Below are 27,675 nucleotides of genomic sequence, written 5' to 3'. Positions count from 1 at the left end.
AATTATAGGTTGTCACAGTTAACTGTGCTCGAATCATCCATGGGAACCAGGTTGCAACAAATGGCGTTGTACATGTCATTGACCGTGTCCTTACACAAATCGGTACCTCAATCCAAGACTTCATTGAAGGAGAAGATGAACTTTCATCTTTTAGAGTAAGTACAGGAGCTGAATTTCTTGGATCACTGATCTCACTCCACTTTCATTTTCCTTAAAATCTAAGCACTTTGGAAACTAAAAAAAAATCCAATAGAAATGTAGTAAGTATGTTTCAAAATGAAGCTTCATTTTGCACAGAAGAAATAATCTCATATGAAGTAACATTTATGTGGACATGATTGAGGAAGAATGATTGCTCTGTAGTATAGTACGTTTAGGGTATTTATACTGTGTCCATCTCAGTTGCTATATATACTGTTAGATATTGCTATAGTCACTCAAACATTGGCAGAATTCCCAATCTGGAAAACACAATTTGAAAGAAGTTGGGAAGGATATAACTGATTTTGCTAAAAACTAACGTTTTAAAAGTCTAGCAAGAACAAACTTCCATAAAGGAGATATCAACTCCCTCGTGTCACCCTAAGATACATGTGTTGTAATTTTTCTTTGGATTTGCAATGTGTCATCCTCTGAAAAGTACATTTGTGTTTCAGGCAGCTGCCATCACATCGGACCTCCTAGAGTCTCTTGGAAGAGACGGTCACTTCACACTTTTTGCCCCTACCAATGAGGCTTTTGAGAAGCTCCCACGAGGTGTCCTTGAAAGGATCATGGGTGACAAAGTAGCTTCTGAAGGTAGGAAAAAGTCTTCTTGGAGAAATCTCTCAGAACTCTAGGAAGAAAAGGAAGTGGAAAAAAGAGACCAATTTTGGGCTTTGAAAAGGAAAGACAGAAAAATTCTATTCAAAGGTGCATAATGGAAATACTTTTTAAAAAGTCTTTGACTAACACTTATTCAGAGATGCACCATGGAAACATGTTATAAAATTCTTGAAAAATTACCCAGAAAAAGATCTTAATCCTAAAAATATGCTTAAAATCATATCTTTTCATGTTACTTTTAAATAAGTAGCAGACATTAAGCATGATTAATAAATGTTGAAAAGGATGATTGCATTATTACATATTAATATTGCATGCATATGCTTTTAATTTTAAACATACTAAAAGCTGTATTTAATTTGAAAAAATTACATGATTTTTAGGGACTACTACTTCTGGATACACAGAAAAACTTGGTTTCTTTCCAATCTCCCTTTCTAAGGTCAAATAGATCTTATATTATGCTAGCATATTTCATATTTCAGCCTATTCCAAAATACATAAACCACTCTAAAGTATGATATTTGAAGATGTAAATCTACATATACTTTAAGTTTATACCCTTGTGGATGTACGTCATGAAATTATTTTTATTTTGGTAATTTTCTAGATGTTGTCTTTAGAGAACTGTTTCTTTAACCAATAGTCTTCTTCAACCTCATTACAAAATCAGAACAGATAATTCTGTTAAGAGTAAGATACTACTGATACATTTTAGAAGAGGTATCACTGACAGCATTACAGGACTGATTTTTCTCACTTTCACATCGAGAAATACCTTCTTGTATTCATTGGAATAATCTAGTTCAGGTTTTAGTACTGCAAAAACTATTTTGGAAGCTGTTCCTACATTCTATCAAGCTGAGCTGGTCATGTTTCAAGCTGGTAAGGAAAATTTTTTCCTAAAATTTAAAATCTTCAATCTTTAAAGCTTGCATACCTATCATATTTCTTAAGCATACTTAGTTGCACTATGAACCATGTCTTTTAAAGGTTGAACTTCATTCCCCATGATCTGATTCTCGTTTTTGTTTTGTCTTCCAGCTCTCCTGAAGTATCATATTTTAAATACGCTCCAGTGTTCTGAGGCCATCATGGGAGGAGCAGTTTTTGAGACCATGGAAGGAAACACAATTGAGATAGGTTGTGAAGGAGACAGCATAACAATAAACGGAGTCAAAATGGTGAACAAAAAAGATATTGTGACAAACAATGGTGTGATCCATTTGATTGATGAGGTTCTCATTCCTGATTCAGGTGAGCACTGGTCCCAAACTTTGCTTACCATTATTTACCAGTTACGATGTCTCAAGAGTATGTCCGCGAAAAATAAATGTGCACTATAAAGAAAGGCATTGGACCCACTAACAAAACAAGCAGTGAGCTAGCCCAACACTAAATAGTCTGCCTAAGAAGTCACAGGCATGCTAGGCACAGAACTTTACCTTTTTCAGGTTTATAACATCTAACATTTATAAGCAGGTAAAAGTGTACAAAGGTTCCACAGAGCTTTCTTGGAAATGAAAGGGAAGATATATATCCAAATGGCTAGCTTTGGATAAACGAAAAAGTTTTGGCATGCACAAGGGTAGAAAGAGATAAGAAGGGAGCAATGGAAAATTAAATAAAACTGTAACCAGAGACAACTAATTTTCCTTCTGAAATTCCTCATGCTTATCAACAACCAAAACAAAATCTGAAGCTATCTTACTAGAAAAGAGCAAGATGTCTTATTAGATAGACATTGTAGCGATAACCTTACAGTATTAGAAGAAAGCCAAAAGCTGAGTTGCTAATTTCATGCTGCTGATGATAACAATGATGACATTGTTGGGACGCAATGGTTTATTTTACAGCCAAACAAGTGACGGAGCTGGGTGGAAAACAGCAAACCACTTTCACAGACCTCGTGGCCCAGTTAGGCCTGGCGTCATCGCTGAAGCCAGATGGGGAGTACACACTGCTGGCACCCGTGAACAATGCCTTTTCTGGTAGGTACTGGTCACTATTCTTGATGCATTCCTTAACAGACAGGTTCTTCAGAAAATGTATTATTATTTGCAGTAAGAAATTAGGGAGCGTTTTTCAAGACGTTGGTTATCATTTATATTATTTACACAAGCATAATGTGCTAGCATTAGATTAACTACTAAAATGTTCTTTATTTCAAAATATTTCACTATACTAGGTGTTAGCATATAGGTAGTGAAAATTTCTGATAAGAAGTATTCAGCTATTCTGTGAATCTAATAATATTCCCAGCTGTCACAAAGATGCATTAATAGATCTTAAGTAAATTTGACTTTATATTTGTTTGGCATAAATATATAAGACCTAAATCAGTGTATTTGGTAGCTAAAAATTTGGAAATTAAGTGTGAAATTACAAATAAATAAAAACGAGACTCTTCCAAATCATGATGAGAACTACTATGTTTTTAATTTAATAATTGCTATTCATTTACAACGTTTAGATAAATAGAAACAGATTTTTCAGAAAAATAATGTCACTTAAATATTTAGTTAGATTTAGTAAGTAAAATACATTTATATTTTTTATATTTTTCCAAGTGCTAAATCATGATAGAGATAATTAACTTTAAAAAGACAAATTCTTAAAAATATTTGTTCTCTTTGTAATAGTGGTGCCCATGTTTGACACTAATCTATCTTTAAAATATGGTATGCTCTAATTCTCTTTCCAGTGAATTTACAGATGATTCATCAAAAGTCATCAACGTGACTAATGGATATCTAATTGTCAGGGGAAAAAAATGGCCATTGTGAGGGGTTAGCTTTTGTCAATAACCACCATAAAATGGTGGCCTAACGGAGATGAAGGCCATTGTTTGAACTGCTCGCAGCCATATTATAATTACTTGATGTATTAGGTCATAGAGCTACAAATCGGTGATTTGGATTGTTAGCCCTGAGCATTCTTCGACTCATATATTATATGAGTATAGAATCCATATCAATAGTATTAGATATCATCCATTTTTATATTTTTCTCTTGTCAGGACAAACTTTAATATCTTCCATATAAAATAAAGTTCTTTCTTAACTAATTTACTTATAGATGATACTTTGAGTATGGATCAGCGAATTCTTAAAGTAATGCTGCAGAATCATATATTGAATATAAAAGTTGGCCTTAATGAGCTTTATAATGGACAGATACTCGAGACCATTGGAGGCCAAAAACTCAGAGTCTTCGTGTATCGCACAGTAAGTGAATCAAAACAAAATCAAGTTTATACTTTGAACTAAGTGTCAAATGTAAGGCAAAAAATGTTGCTACATTTAATGTTTCTCAGAATTTTCTGAATGTCATTTTAATAATAAGTATTCATTGGAAGATAAAGGAACTGGGTAATTTAGGTGAAAAGACTGTGAGAAAAGTATATCAAATGTGACATGTTAATAAATCAGATAATTTGCATTAGTTTCATTAAGTAAAAAGGTTTATGTTCTGAATCATTAATTACTTGAAATTTTAGGAAGCAACAAAATCCCTCCAAAATAAGCTTTTCCTTGAGAGAATATCATGTGAGATAGTATTTTTTTTTATTTTTAGAAAGCAAAACAGAAAAAAGGGTAAAAATAATACAGAATTTTAAAAAAATAGTAGTAAGAAATCAGCACCAGGTAATATATGCATATTGTTATTTAGAAGTAGTTGTTCAATTTACAAAATCTAAGCATAAAAAATGTTTAGAAGCCCTTTTAAATAACTTTCAAGATTAGCTTTGATACACAAATGATTTCTAGACTCTATCAAAAGTGCTCTAGAGTACTTTATCAGCAAGAAAGATTTTACAAAATTATGGAGCAACTATTAAAAGTGTCTAATTTCTCCCAGGAAACATTTTGCCTACAACTAAAAGTTTTCATAGGAATTCAGCCATTTCCTAGGATAAAGGGTGCAGACTCACTACAGTTCCACAATTCTAAGGAACACATTTTAAATTATGCTATAAATGAGTTTCACTTTAAATTATACAAATGTATATGAGAATTGATCAAACTGTATGATTAACATTTAAGTTTTTTTTTTAACTTATTACCATGAGGCACATTGTTAATCCCCTAAAAATGCTACCTATCACTTTTTACATACTTATTCCATTGTTCGTGTCATTTTATTAAGCTCTACTGGAAATATTCATTTATATCTTTACCTGTTTTGATAACAACAACAAAAATATGAATACTGCCAGTGAGTGCTGCCATTGTAAAAGCAGACTTTTGAAAACATCCAACCTGTTAACGTACAAGTTCTGGATTTTCTGCTAAGTGAAAAATGACCATGAAAAATAAGATTTTCAATCTATTCAGGACATTGAAGCAACCATGATAGTGCAACCAAAAGCATTCATGAAAGAGGTCTTTCAGAGCTCCTTCAGAAAGTGGGAAGAATTAGATAATGCCATTTGTGTTTGTAGAAAGAAGTAGCATTGTGAGGTGAATTAATGGCAATTTTTATTATGATGCTTTCCTTAATATCAATGTTCACCTTATTTTTATCACAATTATATGTAAATTTGTTTTAAAAACTATAACTAAGTCAATAATTTGATCTATAATTGGTTGGCATTTACAATCAAGAAAATATAGTAAATCCACAGACACTGAGGTCCTGAAACTTTACGATTAATATTGGCCTAGGAAAAATCTAGAAGAACAGAACTAGGGGAAGGGAGGGGAAGGAAAGAGACAGAAAGAATTAAAATATGTTCTGTAAAATATGTTCTGTAAAATATGTTCTGTAATTCCCTATGATGAACGTAATTATTATGCACTGCAAATATGTAGTATAAAAACATTTTCTAATTTTTAAAGAAAAATCGGATATCTAGACATATTTTATTCAAAAAGAAAAAGAGAAAGAAAATTTAAAAAGTAAAATTCTGAAAGTTTTGTAATTTACTGACAAAACTCCCTACCTGATGTATAAGGTATCTTGAGTAATAAATAGCAGGAAATACGATTAGACTAGAACTGTGTAGTAACATTTTTTTCTGGTCTCAGAGTACAAGTGGCCTCTGAGAGGGGCAATACCGTATAGAAACTTAGTTATACAATTATATCACATGGAAAGTTTCAAGCAAAGTAAAGGACATCACCTATCTTTCTTTGCTACGCTAGTCTGTCTGCGTTGAAAATTCATGTATGGTAAGAGGCAGTAAACAAGGGAGAAATGGCGCTATTCACGCTTTCCGAGACATCATCACACCCGCAGATAAATCCTTCCATGAGAAGCTAAAGCAAGACAAGCGTTTTAGGTAAGCTTATTAGTTGTATCTCTGTAAAATATGAGACTTGATCGATACATTGTTTCACAGTTAATATCCTCAAAGGCATTCAATTCAGTTTCTTGTGTTGCCCAGAATAAAAATTAGAATATGAAGTTCATGGAAATGTTCTCAAAATTAATGTTTTAAATCTAAAATATTATACGTGCTTTCTAGTATATATGATGTGATGAATAAAACAAAAAGATAAAGGGGTTAAATACTTCTTGCAAATTTGATTACAATTAAGATTTTTTAAATGATAGACTATTTCATAAAATATACAATGAAAATAACACTACCATGTCATTATAAATTGTGACCTTGCAAAGGTTTTCTTAAGATAAAAGCAAAGATGGAGGAATGCTAAGATTATATGTTATGTTTAAAACCTCCTGTATGACAAAATGTTATTAACAGGAAAGCTGCATTTAAAACATATGAAAATACATGTAGAACCTTTTGGTTTTCTCGCCAGTATATGATTCTTTTCTACTCTGTGTTCTTCTTTTTGTTTTATGAATTGTGAACAAACATACTTAAATGTACGTCTAACAAAATTCATGTATATTCTTCCTGTGCAGCATCTTCCTGAGCCTCCTGGAGGCTGCAGACTTGAAAGATCTCCTGTCACAGCCTGGAGAATGGACTCTGTTTGCACCAACAAACGATGCCTTCAAAGGAATGACAAAAGAAGAAATGAGCATTCTGATTGGTGAGTAGAGAGACGGCCTAAAAATTGTTCCCTCTTTCATATTTGTGGTGAACTTTAAATTTCTTTAAATCCACGTGGGATGTGTGGAAGTTCATTTCTTTAATGTTCTTTAACTGCTTACTCTCAAGTTGTGGTCCACTAAAATACTCAGTTATATGGCAAAGTGGTTGTGATTTTGAAGCCAATTTAATTTTTTCTTCAGATAGGTTGAGCAATATTTTGATTTAAATGACACCATGTTTTTACAGAACTTTGATACCAATTTGAGAGAATCGTAGCTTTCTGAGAAAATACAGTGTGGAAAAATGTTCTGTCAAAAGGTCAGAAAATGGGACATATTAAATATATATTCTGTCCTTCCAGGGGACAAGAATGCTCTTCAAAACATCGTTCTGTATCACCTGACGCCAGGAGTTTTCATTGGAAAAGGATTTGAACCTGGTGTTACTAATATTTTAAAGACCTCACAAGGAAGCAAAATTTATGTGAAAGGAGTAAGTCATCTAGAATGAATACATTAAAGTGTTCATCCATCACTGAATTATGTTCGTGCCCATTCTTTATCAAATTCCGTATTAATGTTACTCTTGTTGTCATAGGTAAATGATACACTTCTGGTGAACGAGTTGAAATCCAAAGACTCTGACATTATGACAACAAATGGTGTTATTCATGTTGTAGATAAACTCCTCTACCCAGCAGGTTGGTCGTTATTGAACTCATTGATGGATTAGGGCTTTCTCATTATGAACCTAGATTTTTATTCCACATTTTGTTTCTAATATTCATTTACTCTTCCTCTTCATAGACACACCGGTTGGAAATGATCAGCTTCTGGAAATACTTAATAAACTGATCAAATACATTCAAATTAAGGTACAGAGTACTAAAAGATTTATTTCTAATCTGTTGAACAGACATTAAAGATAGAACATAAAATACTAGAAATGTATGCATTAATATGTAAATATACCCTGGGCTTTAATTGCTTTGTTAATTATCCTCCACTAGCCCTCCTGTGGTGAAATGACAATCTCTTCATGGGTTTGATCAACAAATATTTATTCAAAACTACCAAATAGTAAACTAAATTTTTTGGAAAACAGAAATTGTGTTTATTCAAAAAGCCTGCCATCCAATTTTAATGATAAGAAATACATATAAAGAACTAAAATTGTTATATTATGAAATACCTTGCTACCAAATAAACTGGAAAGAAAATTTACTTATTAAGTCATTAGTCAAAGGCTAAAGGCAAAAGAACGTTTTGTTTCTTCATATTTATAGGGCTCAAGTAATAGAAACATGAAATAACAGTTAATAAATACATTTTACTTTAATTCTTCGATCATGTAAAACTCTGAGTAACAAATCCAATGATTTTCATGCTGTCTGGCCTAAGAGGAAGCAACCAAAAAATTATTTTTATAAGAAATGCATTTATTCTAATTTTAATAATAACTACTATTTTCTAGTAAAAATTAACTTGGTGTTATAGTTTTATTAGTATAGTGTCCCATGTCATGTCACTAAATACAGTCATCTATTTTCAGTTCGTTCATGGTAGCACCTTCAAAGAAATTCCCATGACTGTTTACAGTAAGTACATAATGAATATTGGTTCTGTATAAGTGAAAAGATGATAAAATAAAAACATTTTCTTTGTATTTACAAAGACACTTGATAATCTGGTATTTAGAACTGTACACAATGGCTAATCTCATTCTTCTTGAATCAGAGTTTAAATCATATTAGAGACTCCTAGAATCAGTCCATTGAAAAATTTCCCACTTTCAGGAAACATAGGAGCGATACAATGGGAAAATGACAGTAAAATAAACTCCTAATGTCAAAAAGACACAGAAAAGAGTTTATACAGGGGATAGATATTGAAATGAGTTTCATAGGTATCTAAAACCTCAAACATGTCACCATGGAAACAGCATTGCCACACTACTCTTCCCTCATCCTACCTGGAAGCCCTCAGCTCTCTGTAGTCAAGGGGAGGCATGTCTCAAGATCCTATTTTTCTTTAGTGGAAATGGTGGTTCAAAACTCTCCCTTTCCGAAATTGGACAAACCAACCCAATGCATACCTCATCTCTGGCATAAAAGGTTCTTTTATCCCTCGTGTTACCAGATTATCAAAATTAAAACTCCTTTACTTTACACTGCTAGAAGGCATTTCATTCTCCTAAATGTCACTCATAGTGCATCTTTTTCACTGTGATTTTTCTTCCTTTTTCTTTCTTTTGATGTAGTTTTCAAAGCAGAAACTCTTCTCATTTTGTTTTGTCTCTACAACTAAACACTCATAACAGCTAAAACATTACTTCAATTCCTTCACTTATTCTGACTAAAACAAAATTCTATTTCATAAGATAAAAATCCAGGAGTTGAATTACATTTTTCTGAAGATCTACATTAGCAACAGAAAAGGACTTAAGTCAATATAAAGAGCAAAACAAAATGTCTGCTGCTGTTCCTGATTCAAATGACGTGATCTCGTATGCAATTTCATCCTCAGTCCAGCTCAGCACAGATTTAAGATTCCACTGGAATAATGATTTAGTATAATACAAACTCCAGCATAAAAATACACAATTTTGTTAAAAATATATTTTGCAACCAATTTTTTAAAATCCTGTGGGCTCTATTCGCCAAACATGGTATGTTATCTTTGTCCATCAAACAAATGTCTGCACATCATCTACCTTTCCTTCTTTTTCCATGTCATTTTTACCAATATCCATATATGTCAGTATGATGTTTATGCCCCCAAATATTACTGTAATTCTTTTAATTTTCTTACTAAATTATATTCTTACTCACTGAGCATAGCCCTATTTCATAAAATTTTACAAGTCCAATGGTTCTTGCCCTCATATTTAGAGGTCTTTAAAAAAACCCCTGAGATTTATATTTCAATGCTAGATAACTTTTTTACTCCTACCAAGATGGGTATGCTGTTATTCAGAAGCATTTTCAGAGTAGAGACTAACTGAATCAAAGATTCTATTTTTATGTTCATTGATTGACTTGTCTTTAAAATTTCTTTAATTTCTTTGCTGTTTATTCTTATCCCCAAAATATCATACATTTTTAGAATTGCATATGGGGATAGTTTTCTTATGAGCTATGTAACACTGAACATTTGAAATCTAGAGGACAAAAATAAATAAGTCCTTAGACTGAACAGTCAAAAGTATTTAATTCTTCAGAAAAACTAGGTTGAGAAAAACCTACCAACTAATAAACATTTGTTTAATGTGATATAGAAGGGAAAGCAGGCCACAGGATGTAATCTGCTCTGACAGCAACAGAGGCAGTCTCTCTGCACTTGACCTTCACGGGAAGGTTCCTCTGTGCCAAGACCACTAATGGAATCCATACGGTAATCGGCCCCAAAGACTTGATTCATTTGACAGTTTCATAACTTGAGATCTTGAGATACAATATCTATCTTAAGACTGATTGAAACAGAGTAGTAAGGGCTAGAATCTACCCTGACTCAGAAGGTTAAGACAGCTGAGCATCTCGGAGAAGAGATGAGAATGGAATCGAACTCAAGATCTCAGCTCTGCTATTTTATCTCTGTTTAATGATGCAGTAGTTTTACTAGTCCATTATCTAGTCAGAACCATCATTTAAGGTTTCTACTGAAAGATGCAAGAAGGGCAGTCGTTCTTGTTGTGTGGTCACAGAGACACTTTTCCAGTTAGCCCATCTAACCAAAGCCAACCCAATGTTTGACTGTTATTTAGAAAAAAGGCTGCACATTATCATCTCTCTTGGGTAAATGACATACCTTTAGAGTACATATCTTAAAATTAAGAATGGCCATAAGCAAGCTGAAAATTAAAGGCATTCAGGCTCAATTTAAAGGCAGACCATATCATATTTGTTGCGTAGAGCTCATGACTGGCTGGCTGAAATGTATTCTTCCTGTATTCTGAACTATTTCTTATATTTTCCTTTCTGGGTGACTTTGTCAATGCATGAAAAACAAACAGAACTTTTTCCTTTTGATTTCTTTCTTTTAATTGAGAAAGAATCCAAATAATGCAGTTTAAGATATGAATTAAATGAAATTAATCATGTTTATTTGTCTTCTGTTGCTATACAGCCAATATTTTCGAGAAGTACAAAAGAAGGTAAAGAGCTTTAGTGGTACAGTTCAAAATGATAGATCTCTAGCTAGAATTCCTCATTTAGTAAGTGTTTATTTACTAGAGCAAATTCAAGACATTGGACTTCAGAGTTCAACATCTGGACAAGAGAAGACATTAATTATGCACCATGATTACTTCCTATATTTGACAGCTTGAACATATTACCATATCTGATAACTCAGTACTCTACAAAGGCCAAAAAACAAAGAAAGGAAACCTTAGTCCAGGTTTTCAAAAATGTAATATCATTCATATTCAACTTTTATACTTTCAGCAACTAAAATAATAACCAAAGTTGTGGAACCAAAAATTAAAGTGATTCAAGGCAGTCTTCAGCCTATTATCAAAACTGAAGGTAAAAAAATTGATGCTACGCGTGGTTCCTTCTATTACGAAAGAACATTCATATACTCATTGCTATGAATGTTTGTACATTCTTTTTGAAACTAACACAGCATGCTACAAGGTTGCAAAAGGTGGAGTGAACTTTATTCAGCCAAATAGGTGGTGCATTCCTAATTCTTTCAGTACATTTACTTGTATTAACTCAATTTTAACTTGATTGGTGTTGCATTAGCACTAATACCCAGATACTCACTGAACAAAAGGATGCTAAATATTTTTACTGTAGTTAGACTCCTTTAGAGAGTATATTTGTTTTGTAGCATTGTTTCCAAGATCTCTTGTGTAACATTATAAGAATCTTGTCCAACATCGCTGATATTAGGAAGGTGTAATATGAAGTTTGTGGGTTTTTCAGGAATCAAGCAGTCAACAGAAGCAATTTTTAGCCAGTGTCTTTCAAAAGTTTAGAGTAGCAGTTAGTTTCTTTGATTTTTATCATGAGTAATGGGGCCATAACCATTAATATAATTCAGAATTTTAAAAATGAAAAAGTTTTAAGAAGGAAATGGGGAGGTAAATAAAGAAACATATTTAAGTGATAATATCCAATAGCAATAAGGTATCCAATATCCAATAGATAAGGAATATAAAGAGACCGACTATAATAAAGAAAATACAGACAGAACATCATAAGCTATCCAAACTTTTTGATTCTAGCAAAAATAATTTAAGAAAATAATTTTTAGATTTCACAACACTTTAACTTCAAAAATCCCTCTCTCTTTTCCATCTTATTATTGCCATGGTATTTTAATTCTTTTTATAATTTAAAACATATGAATAAATTTTAAAAATTTACATAGCTCATGTTAATTTATTTATATCCATATATTTGTTATTTTTATTTCATTTGTTCTTTCTTACAACTTTTTCTTTTTTAGACAACTTTGTGCATATAAAATAATCTTTCATTTTGTTTAATATGAATCTGCCCAAAAGAAATCATCTTTGTTTCTATTTATCTGCAAATGTCTTCATTTCATCTTGTGTCTTGAAAATAAAATTTGTTTACTTAAAAAAAAAAAGAATCTTGTCCAAAATAGGCAGATATTTTTCATTCAGCAACCTAAGAGAGCATAGAAGGTGTACAATAATGAAAGCTTTCAAAATTACAGTCACACATGATGTATTTTGATGTCATCAGAAACAGACAAAAAGATCCAGTCTTGAACCTATTATATATAAATATAAATATAATATATTATATATATATATATATATATTTCTCTATACATATTTCTCTTCTGATGCTTTAGACTAAATACACAGTCATCTTCTGTGCTGTTACTTTCTAAGTCAGTCAACTTAGCATCTCTAATATCATCTTCATTTAGTGTATTTAAGTTAATTCAAAGAACCAAACTATAAATTTTTCATCTCCATGTCTATGTAACTTTATATGGTCACTTGCTCCCCAAAACAAACCTTGTTACCTTCTTTAGAGAAAAGATAGAAACAGTGTTTGAAAACAGGAGGATATTATGTCTTTAATTGAATCCCAGGAAATTATTACTATAAATTTTATTTTGTTGTATTTTTTTATTCTGTAGTTTGACACAATCTCTTCAGAACATGAGTTTTGCCCTTTTACAGTGTATCATGCCTTAAAACTTAGTCACTCAAACTACAGGCAAAGATTGGTTGCATAGCTGACCCATTCCTATAGTATTGTTCATTCTTGACAGAGAAGATTGCAGTATGAATCTGCAGTAGAAATTGCAGTATGAAGATTGCAGTATGAACATATTTAAAATATGTTCTTACTTTTTTTGAATACTAGACATATGGTCACTTCATTGTTTTCAAATGTTGATGAAGAGAGGTTAGAGTTTTGAAAAGAAATTAAATCAAGGAATTCTTGCTGAATATATTTCTAAATAATTTCAATAAAAATGACTAGATAATATCATTGTTTTTTGAAAATCAGAGTATCCAGAATTTTGTTGTAACTTACACATACCTCCCATAACATAAATCACTCACATGTGTCACTTTTCTATTTTCAAGGATTCCTCTTTCTTCATGCAATAAGGTTTCTTCATTGAATAAGGTTTACTTATTCAACCCATTTTTCATCTCAGTCTCCATTATTTGAGTTCTATACTGTTTTGATTTCTGTGGTGAAAGAACAGAAGATATAAATTTGTACCTGAATTCTTCCTTCAGAAGGAACATGAATGAAAAAGAGTATCATGTTATCTACTCTTCATTTCAAAGATTCAGATGTTTTACTTCTAAGTAGCATAACAAAAGAAACAAATATTCTTACTACAGCCTTTACAATTTTAAGGCTTCTAAGGTTGTTACCATCATTTCTTTCTTTTTATTTGAAATGTTTTTGACTCACTGATGATTTTTGAGCTCTTACTAAATACATTAGAGTCAATGACAAAATTTTAAAATATATTAAAGAAGAATTAACCAAATTTCAGAATTAAAAAGTCAACTGAAATTAAGCTTAATACTCAGGTATTAAAGGGTGTTGTTGGGGAAGTTTCTCTCAGATGCTGTGAATAAACTAAAAAGTTGCTTAATAAAATTACTGCCTTCAGAGAACTAAACTGTAGATATTTCTAAAAATTTTAGAAAAAAATCAGTTTAGATGTTATATTAACTGACTTCTCTTTCTTAAATTACTTATATATACTTTCTTTTTGAAAATATATCTTAAAAACTTGATCTCTTTTATATTCAATATCCACTGGTCAGATAGATTAAAAATTATGGTCTGCAACAATTATGGTTTGGAAGAATTACATCCCTGTTTTGATTCCGCTAGATTATTCTGTTTAATTCTGGGTATGGTGTACATTCGTGATTTCTGTAGAAGTATATAAATAACCTCGAAGATAAACAAATATAATTGCATTAAAGTCTTTAAGGAAATGACAGTATGAGTTAAATGTACTGAATTTGATTTTTCTTATACCTCTATAAAATAATTTTGAATAACTAATGAATTATAAGCTTTCTAACATTCAAAATGATTTTCTCTGGGAGCAAAAATCATTTTGCAAGTCAAATGCAATGCTTGTTCAACTTGCATTTGAAGGGCTATTTAACTATTAATCAGTTAATTTGTCATCATTTTTATATATAAGGTAAGTTCCCTAATACATTTCCCCCTAAAACCTGAGGTAAGTATATGAAAATTTGGGAATGTAAAGTGTTGAGTGACTAAACCACTTGAAGTAAAATCTTTTAATAAGGAAAGATAACAGATAACAGATAATAATGGCATAGTGAAGCAAACTCTAAACTGGTTATCAATTGAGAAATTGAAAATTATAATTTCGTATGATTCACAAAATATTGCCTCATAAAACTTTGTGTGATCAAACTAACAACTACTAATAAGCAAATATGATTATACATCATTTTAAATGCTAAAGTCAATGAAAATTATTGCAGTATCATATGGATTAAAGTTTCTTTTGTTTTCGTAAATAGTCCTTAATCAAAAATAATGGAAAAGATTTAAAACTGATGTTTACAAAGCCTGAAACACTGTGCTTGAGTAACACCAAATGTTGAAGTAAACTTTCCATTCTGATACACAAAGGACTGTTTTAACGTAATTCATCTCTTAAACTAATGTTGTAGGGCCCACACTTACGAAGTTGCAAATCGAAGGTGAACCTGAATTCAAACTGATTAAAGAAGGTGAACCAAGAACAGAAATTATCCACGGAGGTATGTGATGCTTTACTAGCTCCTGGCGTGCGTCACGGTAATGATTTTGAAATAGTGCTGGTTTAGAAATACTGAACACCTAAAGTTTCCTCTTGGGTTTGTCTTATTTAAACTGGTGATATCATTTTTCTAAGCTGCAGATTTTTTAGTAGCAGGTCAGAAAGAAAATATATCTTTGAATGGACACTGTCAGACTTCATTTAATCATCAAGACCCAATGATACTGCTATGGTTTCTACTATGTATGACACAATATAGTGATTACAATACTAATAGTGCAAAAAGACGTGCAGGACCTAGAAATTTTAAAAAATAGCTAATATAGAGGCCACCCATCACCCACTACTAGGGTTTATTATAGGATGTCGCTTTCAGTCATGGAGCATCACCTTCCCAGCTGGTCTTCTTCTTAATCCAAAGTCTGAGATATGACTACTATCTTTTAAACAACTGGCTTAAATTTATTTGAGATGTGTTCCAACAATGATTCTGATTAAACCTTAAATAGTAATGTTTTTGAATGATATATTCCATCATTAAAATGCCGAACTCATAGATGTATGGAAAATATGCAAGGATAAATCAAATGCAATTTTCTTCACCAACTTTCAGAACCAATTATAAAAACATACACCAAAATCATTGATGGAGTGCCTGTGGAAATAACTGAAAAACAAACACGGGAAGAACGAATCATTACAGGTGACGTTTAGCTTCACGTGTGGAACCACGCCCAGAGAATAAATATAACATGGTACTTAATCTAATGATCTAGAAAGATCATTAGATTATCTGATGAAGTAATTTTGTGGTAGTTACTAAAGTTACTTTTTTCTTGGAAAAATAATATTATATTTGTAATCTAACTTTTATTCAATTGCATTTGTTTAAAAATGTTTATATGCATGTGTTACATTAAGCATATTACATATGCATAAATGCTTCAATATATATTTTTATTTATAATTTATTAATGAGTTACTGAGTATTATAAAAAAACATTTCCTCTTTTAAATTTCTATTAAAGTTAGGATCTATATATCTGCATACCAAAATGTATGCAAATATGCATGAAAATAATTCATGAACAATTTTAGTAAATCTTTATATCAGTTTCTCAAGTATGAATTAACCTAAAATTCTAAATTCAGCTCTACTGTATTTTTTAAATAATCAGGAAATATGTCTTGTGCCACATGTTTTTGAAATAAGATTTTATTGAAACACAGCCATGTCTGTTCATGTATGTAATATCTATGTCTGTTTCCACACCAGTTGAAAGAACAGAACAGCTGTAAAATAGTCTATGCAGCCCAGAAAGTCTAAATAACCTGCTTTCTGGCCATCTACAAAGGAAGTTTATCTATCCCTGTTTACCCTTTCTTAAAAAAATTATCTTTCCGTTAGGTCCCGAAATAAAATATACTAGGGTTTCTGCTGGAGGTGGAGAAACAGAAGAAACTCTGAAAAAATTGCTGCAAAAAGGTCAGCATACCTAGAAAAACATGTGACTTTAATCTACCTGTACCCACATCTAAAATCATCTTTCAGGTCTAACACATGATCTCTGTTCCATCTCATTCATTCCATTGTTAAGTTCCATGCCATACTTTAAAGGAAAAGTCTAGAAATATGGAATGAAGAATAAATGGTAGTCATATTGATTGTTTGTTAAACATTGCTTAACAGTTTTATAAGCCAATTTATCTAACAAAACTCAGCAGAGATTGATCCAGGAAGATTGCAAGTTGAACTCCCACCTGGACAATTTAGCAAGACCTTACTTAAAGAGTTGGAGCTATACAACTCAGTGGCAGAGAATCCCTGGTTTAAAAAAACAAAAAGACTCAGAGAGTTGCCTTGGAATTCTTTATTGGGCAGTTGCCCTTATTAATCACATCAAATCTCCCAACTTGTTTTAATATAAACCAATTTCTGCTATAAAAATGTATCCTCTCAGAGGTCAGCAAGGTCACCAAATTCATTGAAGGTGGCGATGATCATTTATTTGAAGATGAAGACATTAAACGCCTGCTTCAGGGAGGTTAGTAAAAAGATAATAACTAACCCCCTTAACAGATCCTGGTTGAATCCTTCAGCTTTTTAAAGACTGGGTGTAGGCTTTTCTTTAAATCAGGTGAAAAAGAGCTGATGTTAGCTGCTGTCTTACCAAATCAAGTGGTTTGCTGAAGTAATGGCCATAAAGAAGTTATCATTCATTTATACGGTCTTTAAAAAGTTCTGTGGCATAAAGCTTGGGGAGCAATGAATACTTTTTGCTCTAATACAGATAACTGTGGGGATATTTTGAGTTTGCAAAAGGGGAACGATTTTTAAATTACTAGCTTTTAAGCCTAAATTGGATATGCTTTTTATATTTTCAAAAAACTTATTCACTGCCCCCATGAGAACCAGAAAAGGCATGGTTCTTTAAGTGCATAAATGCAGCAAAAACCTGTGCATTTAGCAACTTTCTTTTCCAAAACTATATTCTTGTAAATGAGTATGTTTCATCTGTTTGAGTGATAATCTATACCTAAAAGTGTAAAGTATTTACATACGAAACTAATCCTTAAAATATGGCATTTTCTCCATCTCTTACATTAAAAAGAATCTACCTTCAAACCAAAAGAGAAAAAACAAAGAATTCAAAATTCTACACAAACTAAATAGTAATTATTCTAACAAATTGTAAATGCTAATACATATACAACTTTAATCACTGACATTTCAATAAATGAATTTCCATTTTATTTGACTAACAACAAAAAATGTTAGACTAAATAATTGTGTAAGACAAATACTTAAATTATTTTTAAACATTCTCTTTGCAATATACTATGAATTAAATATAATTGAAATTTGAAATTTATCAAGCATAAATTACACAAATTTTCTGCTTATAGTTATGAAATTTATATTGCTATGCTGAAATATATAAATTGTCTGACTATATATATATATATATATATGGCAATTGTTTTCAATTTTTTTGACAAGATAGAAAATCTGTTATGCCATATTTTCAGACTTTTGATATTAAAATATTTATTCAAATTGATTGAATTTCTGATCAATAGAAATATATGTCTGAAAACTCTGAGTCTGCCTTTCAGGATCCAAAAAGTATATGGTGCTTTTTAAGCTATAAAGATATCAAAAATTTTTTTGAAATCTAATAAAAAATTGACTTCACTACTCCCAAATACTTAACTCTTTGCTCTGAAAATGTAGATATTTGACGAAAAAAGCAAACACACTGTAAAGATAAACTGAATTCTTTTTTTTTTCCTCTTGGCCCCTGCCTAGTGATCTGCTTTGCAGAATGGCAGTGCTTTTTAGAAGATAAATTAACCAGTAGCTTTCACTGTTTATACTGCTTTGATTCATTTAGGTTAAAACTTTGGGTAAGTATGTTTTTCCCTCCTTTAATAAACTCTGTTAATAAATCTATTACATTCATTTCTGCTAAGTATTAAAGAATGAAGTTGATCACAAGAAGATACACCTGCCACAAGTCAAGAAAATGTTCTAATTTTATTAATGGACTCTTATCTCTTATTCTTGTTCATCTCAGAGGTCCTTTTCTCTCTCAGCACGTGAGCTCTTCCCAATTCTGTAAAGCATCATTTTCCACAATGACACATCCTAAGTTTTATCAAAATATTTTAAAGGGTGTTTTTGCCTTATTATATACAGTACAGTTGTTAGTACCTAGAATTAATTATATATGCTGTTTTTCTTTTTCTAGCCATCTCAAATCATCAGGCCACCATTAAGTCAAAATTACCTCTTGACTAATACTAAAAGATACTTCTTAAAAAAGAGTAATGTGAATAAAAATTACATCATGCAAAACTGGCGTTTGGTTTCAGAATCCAGCTCACTGATCCATATGGATCATGGCCTTCATTTCAAAACACGAAACATGGTTTGCTATCTGACCTGTACATAGTGTGAATGCTGCAGAATATGTAACACATTCTGCTGAGCTGGAGGCATTCCCCAGTCAGTGAAATCAGGACTGTTGGCATGGTTAATTTTGTTTTTGTACATGTACCATGACATGCCACTGAGATGCTCCAACATCCTGAACTGAAAAATGTTCTCACAAGATGCATAGAATTTCTCACTGTAGACTTAAACTGCTCAAAAAATTAAAGGAAATGTCAGGCTATGGAGAAAACAATACCTCCCTCCAATTGGCAAATCAGTCAATGTAATGTGAAAAGATTTGTGACTTCTGTATAGAATATGGTCCCAACAGCAATCACCTACATTTATATGAGTTCATATATGAAAACCTCTTGCAATAATATTTAATGCTTAGTATTATAAACTTTCAGCCAATGTTACTCCACTATTAATGTAAATTAACATTTACAATGTTAATAAAATAATATTTTGCAACCTACTTCAATTTCCAAAGTTATCACTATGAAAAATGGCAAAACAAAAACAAATAAATAAAACAAAATTTGAATTGATTGGGCTAAAATATTTAATATCTTTTAGGAAACATGGTGGAAGAAAGGCATTTGTGCCAAATGAATGGCTGTTATATATGCTCACATTACACATCTCTAAAAATAACCTCATTTTACTCTCTCTCATTTTAAGATAGCAGAGAGCCACTGGGTGCACATGTGATGTCTGTTGTTTAAACAGTTTTCTTCTATTTGTCTGCCACATTGTCATTCTAATATTATCATAGCAAAATAGTAATGTTACTTTATATTTTATGGGATTTCAGAAATTTTAAAAAGCTATAATAGAAAAATATTGATTTCATTGATGAGTATAAATGATATATAAAATATCAAAAGTAAAAAGTTTCAAGATAAGTCAAAGAAACAAGAAACATAAAGTCACTCACAATTAATTGCAAGGAAAATATGGAATTGAGAAATATTTTGCAACTCTAGGAACCCAAACAGCATAGTTAAAAATTTTTATACCTCTTAAATATTAAAGTTTTTATTATTTAACAAATTAATATTTTAAAGTTTCTTAGAGTTAGCAATGAATTATGGGAGGAACGGTGGCACACATTTCTTGAATTGCTTATTATTATGTTTCTAGGGTCACTAAGTCTATGTTATTTTGTTATTACTCATGACAAAGTAACCAGAAATTGATCTTTAGTGAGAATTTCACAGAGCAATGCATTACAAACGAGGACAAACTTGGGAAGACTCTTGTGGTAAACTGGGTACATTTTTTCATCATGGTGTCATTCTCTTTACTAAAAACATTAACAAAATTATGTAAGGCATTTACTCTGTGCAAAAATGGCATATGATGTGAGGATCCAAAATCCACGATGAAGCAATGAATTTTTCAGTTAGTGAAAACACATTATCTTATAAGAATGATGACTAGTTTTTCTTTGTCAGTGAGAAATTTTAAAGAGGATGAAACTTACCACTCCAAAAACTCAATCACTTAAGCCATGATTATTTTGCATCTATACTTCATACAGTTCTGCCTATCTATGGTCTCTTCTCTGATTTTATTCAGAATTGTCAAGTATTTCTAACTACACATCTTTAATTTTAGACACACCTGTGAAAAAGATACAAGCGAAAAAAAGGGTTCAAGGTAAATGTTTTGACTCTAGTAATGTGTCTGTACAGATTTTTTTTAACATTGTGAGAAGCTGAAGAGGAATGTCATAATGTACTTTACTGAACTGTTTTCTCCCAAGGAGAAAGGTTAGCCAGGTTTGATGCAAAGAGTTTTGATGACAAATATTAGGAAATACTATTTTAGTATCCTGCAGCATTATTACAATCTAAGTAGCACAAGTTCTAAAAGAAAGGCAATTAAACTTTATAAACTACTAAGACACATTCAGACACTTAGATAAACTTAAGTAAAGTCAAAAAAGAAATACTTGCATATCTAAGCCAAATGCAGACAGAACTAAATCCTTTAAAATATTGTAGGAGACAAGGCTACGGTTTGAGTGGTAAATAAATTAGAAATGCACATATAACAAAAATGATTAATAGAACTATTTATAACACTTTTATATAAATGTATATATTTTATACATATCTGTACATATCAAACTTTAGTATCATTTTGTTCATAATTGCATAATTTTAATTCCTCCCCTCAGTTAGACTATATCTCAGTATGTTGAAAGATCAAAGATTTCATTTGTGGAGCCAAGAATCAATTATATTTACTCACTAATAGTCAAAATAAACCACAAGACTTATAAATGCATTATAGGCAAATCTGATTTTAGGCCAATCCAATGTACGGAGCCTTTAAGTTAAAAGGTGAGTTGCACAGATGGTTTTTATCAGGAGGCTTTATCAGCAGTTTTTCTAAACATCCAAAATCATCCAAATTTCTACTAATTAAAATCACCAAAATACAAAGTATTATTGTGTACAGTTTGATCAAAACATAATCTTGATTTTAGATCCATAAATTGAGGACATAATCTAAGCACAGTTTATTGCAATAAGAAATGATGACCTTTGATAGGTATCCACAGAATATCATGTGCTTAGACTCTCAAGTTTCATCAGTATTTCATCATCTGTTTATTCTCCCTTTTTTCTAATCAGGATCTAGAAGGCGATCAAGGGAAGGTCGTTCTCAGTGAAAATCAAAAAACCAGACAACAACCCTCAGTCCACAACCCGACCTGAAAAGAAAATTATGAAAGCCAACCAGACTTCACGAAATGAAACTTCAGCACTAAGAAACAAACCTTCAAACAATTCTGAACCTGAATGTCATATCTGTTTTTCTAATGAGAAGCATGAAGACAATGGTGGGATTAGCCTCCTGTGGAATAGGAACTGAAGGATACATAACATCTTACAGGCTTTTGTTTCTTGATATTAAAAATTCCAACTAAATTTGGAATCCAAGAAAGAAAATTCTGGTCGCATAGTTCATTACAATTTAAATCTAAGTATCTTGTTGAGGCAACTGCATAGCGAATGTACAAATGTACATAATAAATAGACCAAAAGCGTGCAAACAGTTACCTCTCCATAGGAAGCTAAATTATAAAAATGGGGATTTAGTATATAAGTGACAAAATAATTTCACATCCAAAGTCCTTACACGTATCTAATACAATGTGAGTTTACCAGTAAATTATGTTATTTTTACAACTAATTTTGTACTCAAAATGTTTGTATATGTTTTTTGCTATACATACTTTCTTACTGAAACATTGCAATAAAAACCATTTTGCAGGTATTAAGAGAATTACTTCAGATTGTTTAATTCAATTAACTCAAGGTTTAAATTAAAAATCCCTTTGGATCTGGGAATAGGACTTTATACCTCTTTTATAAACAAGTATTCAATAAATGAAATTGTATGACACTATTATTTCTTGATTTTTTCCAACTACTATTTTGAAACATTAGACAATAAAAGAGTCATTGAACATCAACAGAGCACCTATGATTGTGCTAAATTTTAGGATTCAAAAGATCACTCAGACAGACACGGTCTCCAAAAGGCAAAGAGATAACCAGAGATTCAAAGTACACACTGGCTGTAACAGAAAATATAACATTACACAAGCCTAAAAGCATCAGTTAATTAATCTTCGGCTAGACATAGCAGAAGTCACAAAGATATCTGTAAGATAACAAAATTCCATATGTAGCAAAAAAAAAGATGAAAATATATTTATTTCTGAGACTGATAAAAAGATAGGCTGGATGTACTCATATGCCACTGAGTTTCCTTAGCTTGAACTGTTTAAAATAAGAATGCTCAAAGAATAAAATTCATACTGACAATAAACTGAGTGATGACAGTGTAACAAAATTAACCATGTTGTGGAGAGCAGGCATTGGGAAACTGTAGAACTAAATCAAATCAAAAGAAGATACCTGACTTGATCTAGATGCTCAGCATGGATCTTAGACATTGGATCCAGCGCTAAAGTATCCCTGAAGGACCTAGGAAGCTTCTTTGGTGTAGATTCTTGATAAAGAGGTATTTGAGGAGAGGAAATGAGATAAAATGTCTGAGAATGTCATTTAGTGGGAAGTGCTCAGTAGCTTTGGTTTTCTAGAGTTCTTTTATTCTTTGGTCTTCCATAAAGGTCCCTGCCCTGAAAGAAAATACTTTCCCAAAAAGCCAACACTCACCATGTAGAGAATCTCAGCTTGTGATCTTCCTAAGATGATTCAGGAGTAGTTATATATGCTGGGCTGATAGAAAAGACTAAAACATCAATCGACAGTTTCATGTTTTTGGAGTTGAGTCTGGTTGAAAGATTCTCTCTGTCTCTCTCTCTCTCTCTCCCTCTCTCTCTCTCTCTGTCTCTCTCTCTCCCTCTCTCTCTCTGTCTCTCTCTCTCTCTCTGTGTCTCTCTCTCTCCCTCTCTCTCTGTCTCTCTCTCTGTCTCTGTCTCTCTCTGTCTCTCTCTCTGTCTCTCTCTCTCTCCCTCTCTCTGTCTCTCTCTGTCTCTGTCTCTCTGTCTCTCTCTCTGTCTCTCTCTCTCTCCCTCTCTCTCTCTCTGTCTCTCTCTCTCCCTTTCTCTCTCTGTCTCCCTCTCTCTCTCCCTCTCTCTCTCTGTCTCTCTCTCTCTGTCTCTGTCTCTCTCTGTCTCTCTCTCCATCTCTCTCTCTGTCTCTCTCTCTGTCTCTCTCTCCCTCTCTCTGTCTCTCTCTCCCTCTCTCTCTCTCTTTCTGTCTCTCTCTCTGTCTCTCTCCCTCTTCCTCTCTCTCTGTCTTTCTCTCTGTCTCTCCCTCTCTGTCTCTCTCCCTCTCCCTCTCTCTCTCTCTGTCTCTCTCTCTCTCCCTCTCTCTCTCTGTATCTCTCTCTCTGTCTCTCTCTGTCTCTCTCTGTCTCTCTCTGTCTCTCTCTTTGTCTCTCTCTGTCTCTCTCTCTTTCTCTCTCTCTCCCTCTCTCTCTGTCTCTGTCTCTCTCTCTGTCTCTCTCTCTCCCTCTCTCTCTGTCTCTCTCTCTGGATCTCTCTCTGTCTCTGTCTCTCTCTGTCTCTGTCTCTCTCTCTGTCTCTCTCTCTGTCTCTCTCTCTCTCTCTGTCTCCCTCTCTCTCTCTCTCCCTCTCCCCCCTTTTCCACCATACTATTTCTGTCTTATGCTAGTTGGCTATACATGAACTAAACTGTAAGTATAAATAAACCTCTCTTCCTTTAAGTTGGATGTAGCACTGTTTTGTCCCATCTACAGGAAAGTGACTAATATAATTATGAACACAAATGGTTTCTCCAAAGAGATGGTACTCTCTGTACTCTAGAAGATCACCAGTTAACTTCATAGAACAGTAACAATAAAAAGAACAGTTTCACTCATTTAACTCCTGCTATGATTTTCATTTGATAATTAGGTAGATGTCCTAGTGAGTACTTCAAACATGGTATCTGGGATGAGGAGTTAGACATTGAAGCCTATTGAAAGATTAGTGACGTAAAGACTGATTTCTCACCATAGAAGAAAAAGTAGGTCAGTGTGGGCTAGCACACATACAGCTAGCATATCATTCGGGAAGCAGCCTTTTGAAGTGATAGCTGCAACTATGTTTACACATAGAGAAAATTCTAATAACATAGAAAAAATGAACTGTAACTCACATGAAAAGATTTAAGAAAGAAGTGTGCAAAATTAAAGAACAATAATTTAGAACCTTATGTTAAGGAGGTTAAAAGATAAATTTCCATGTTGTGCACTTTCTAAAATTGAGAAAGCAGTATGGTATGTATTCCTGCACAAAAATAACTACTTCATTAAAGAACCTGGTGGATTTATTATCTGCAGTTTTATATATAAAAATAGGCCCAAAAAGTTTTCATGACTTCTTTCTTTGTCCTTGTACAACTGAATTGTGCCATTAATCAACTTAAAACACAGCCACTTCCCAAAAAGCACAAACATGAACACAGCAAACACATTCTGCATTTATGCTGATTCTCACAATAAGTTTCACTAATTTTCTCTAAATAAGTGACTAAGAGCTTTTGGGTTTGTCCCATCTAACTTGTAATTAAGGTTTTTGCAATTAAAGCGTTATTTCACAAGGTTAATTCTGTGACATTTTGCAGCAGGATATGGTAACAGGACTAAAGAAAGTTTTCAGATCACTCCAGACTAAGACACAAAGAATATTTTGATGGAAACAACCTAAGTGTCCATAAATTGGTAAATACACAAAGAAAATAGGGTACACATGTACAATGAAATATTATTAACCCAAGAAAAGGATGAAATCTTGTCATGTGAGACAAAATAGGTGGGAGTGGAGATCTCCTTAAATGAAACAAGGCAGCCATTTATTTTTTTTTACTTTAAAAAGATTAAGATAAAAGAGAACGTAACAAAACAGATCAGAAGAGAACAATTTAAGCATGATAGTGTCACCACAAGACAACCCGACATAACAGTAGCTACCATAGTGCCTCTTTCCTTGAAATGTTTGAGTATACCTTCATATGCTATCGTATCAAACACAACAAAATAGTATAAAACCATTCAAGAGAATGAAACTGTTACAGGGTATTTAGAACCAACTAACAGAAAAAGGGTTACTATATTATCTCATTGTCCATAAAATATTTTGTTTACACTATTACACATAAAAAAATCCAATAAGATACAGCATGATAAAACTGATGGAGACAGAAGAACAAAAGCTGGGTAGGACTTCAAAACAAGATGGTATTAAATCAGCACTAGCTATTACAATGTCTTGTTTTCTTCAAAATAGCTATTCATACCCTCACAGACAATAAAATCAAACCACCCAGAATAAAACCATTCCAATTAATCAATGAAAACATTATAAAGCTTCAAAGCAATATAATAGGAAATCATGATTATCACATACTTTTATGTATTCTTACCATTTCTTACACTAGGGAGACTATATGGTATTTATACACATGAGTTTGATTTATTTCGCTCATGAGTATGGTCTCAAAATGTATTCATTTCTTTATAAATATCTCAATGTGATCATTCTTTATAGCTGAGTAGTACTCTATTGTATAAAAATACCACAATTTGGGGCTGGGGATTTGGCTCAGCGACATAAGCACCTGCCTTGCAAGTAGGCAGTCATGAGTTCGATCCCTGGTACCGATAAAAAGGAAAAAAACAACAAAAAAAATTACCACAGCTTTTTTGTCCATTCCACAGTTGATGGACACTTAGGTTGTTTCTAAGATCTGGCTATTACAAATTGTGCTGCTATAAACATGGGTGCACATACATCACTGTAGTATGATGTTTTCAGTTCTTCTGGGAATATGCCTAGAAGTGGAATAGCTGGAAAAAGTGGGACTTCCAATTCCAGCTTTTTGAAACACCTACAATCGCTGCATCAGTCTACACTCCCACCAACAGTGCAGGAGAGTTCCTTTTTCCCCACAGCCTCTCCAGCATTTGTTGTTGGTGGTTTTCTTGATCCTGGCCATGCTTTCAGGAGTGAGATGGAATCTCAATGTGGTTTTAATTTGCATTTATCTAATGACCAATGATGATGAACACTTATTCATGTATTTATTTGCCATTTGTATTTCTTCACCTGATAACTGTGCATTCATCTCAGATGCCCATTTTTGGATTGGATCTTTGAATTTTGGGGGTCTGAGTTTTTTTTATTCTTTATATGTTTTAGACAGAAGTCCTTTGTCAGAGGGATAGTTTACTAAGATTTTATTCCAGTTTGTGTGTTTTCTTTTCACTATGCTAGAGATTTCTTTTGGCATGCAGAAACTTTTTAATAAGAGGTGATCCCAGTTATTGATTCTGGGAGTATTTCTTGTGTGGTTTGATTCCTGTTCCTGAATTCTCTACCTACTCTTATATCTTCAAGTTTTTTACCCAATTTGTCTTCCAATAGAGTTAGTGTTTCTGTTTTAATATTCAAATATTTGATCCATTTAGGTTTTAATTTAATACATGGTGATAGACATGGGTCTAGTTTTAGTTTTCAGCATATGGAGAGCCAGTTTTTCCAGCACCATTTATTAAAGAGACTGTTGTTCTTCCAGTGAACATGTTTGGCCCCTTTACCAAAAATAAGGTGACAGAGTGTGTTTGTAGTTTTAGTTTTATCTTTTAATCTATTCCATTGGTCTTCAGGTCCCTTTTTATTCCAGTACCATTTGATTTTGCTACAGATGCTTTGCAGTGTAATTTCAAGTCAGGGATTGTGATGCCTCCTGCCTTGCCTTTGTTGCTTAGAATTGCCTTTGCTATTCTAGGTCTCTTCTGGTTCCAGATGAATTTTAGGGGTGTTTTCTCTAGATCTATGAGGTATGTTTATGGTATTTTTATTGGGATTGCATTGAATCTGTATAAGAGTTTTGGGAGAATGGCCATTTTCACAATATTTATTCTTCCTATCCATGAGCAAGGGATGTCTTTCCATTTTCTGAGATTCTTTTGATTTCTTTTTCAGGGTAGTATAATTTTCCCTATATAGGTCTTTCACTTCTTTTGTGAGATTAATTCCTAAGTATTTCATTTTCTTGGTTGCTAGTATGAAGGTTGTGGCTTCTCTTATTTCTCTTTCAGTGATTTTGTTGTTAGTGTATAGGAATGCTATTGATTTTTGA

The 27,675-nt window shown here is 32.5% G+C and overlaps 1 protein-coding gene across 14 annotated transcripts in view; it reads left to right on the top strand.

Annotated features, from left to right (window-relative positions):
* Postn (periostin) overlaps positions 1-22,465 on the top strand; it is a 36,056-nt gene extending 13,591 nt beyond the window's left edge. Inside the window, exons 6-23 of one of the 14 annotated variants that reach the window (XM_063232644.1) lie at positions 9-155; positions 657-798; positions 1,870-2,082; positions 2,682-2,816; positions 3,904-4,052; positions 5,973-6,109; positions 6,703-6,833; positions 7,197-7,327; positions 7,433-7,535; positions 7,642-7,709; positions 8,387-8,432; positions 11,280-11,360; positions 15,014-15,103; positions 15,716-15,805; positions 16,511-16,588; positions 17,064-17,147; positions 20,663-20,704; positions 21,688-22,465. In XM_063232644.1, the coding sequence (XP_063088714.1) occupies positions 9-155; positions 657-798; positions 1,870-2,082; positions 2,682-2,816; positions 3,904-4,052; positions 5,973-6,109; positions 6,703-6,833; positions 7,197-7,327; positions 7,433-7,535; positions 7,642-7,709; positions 8,387-8,432; positions 11,280-11,360; positions 15,014-15,103; positions 15,716-15,805; positions 16,511-16,588; positions 17,064-17,147; positions 20,663-20,704; positions 21,688-21,725 (1,905 nt within the window). In that variant the 3' untranslated portion in view covers positions 21,726-22,465. The remainder of the gene's footprint in view (positions 1-8; positions 156-656; positions 799-1,869; positions 2,083-2,681; positions 2,817-3,903; positions 4,053-5,972; positions 6,110-6,702; positions 6,834-7,196; positions 7,328-7,432; positions 7,536-7,641; positions 7,710-8,386; positions 8,433-11,279; positions 11,361-15,013; positions 15,104-15,715; positions 15,806-16,510; positions 16,589-17,063; positions 17,148-20,662; positions 20,705-21,687) is intronic. The other 13 variants (XM_063232646.1, XM_063232648.1, XM_063232647.1 and 10 more) reach the window with 13 other exon arrangements.
* Positions 22,466-27,675: the final 5,210 nt, after the last annotated feature.

The sequence above is a fragment of the Cavia porcellus genome, unplaced genomic scaffold (genome assembly GCF_034190915.1).
Source record: "Cavia porcellus strain 051 isolate PalLab524CR breed Dunkin Hartley unplaced genomic scaffold, mCavPor4.1 scaffold_21, whole genome shotgun sequence".
Lineage (NCBI taxonomy): Eukaryota > Metazoa > Chordata > Mammalia > Rodentia > Caviidae > Cavia > Cavia porcellus.
This window is presented reverse-complemented; position numbering and strand designations above follow the sequence as displayed.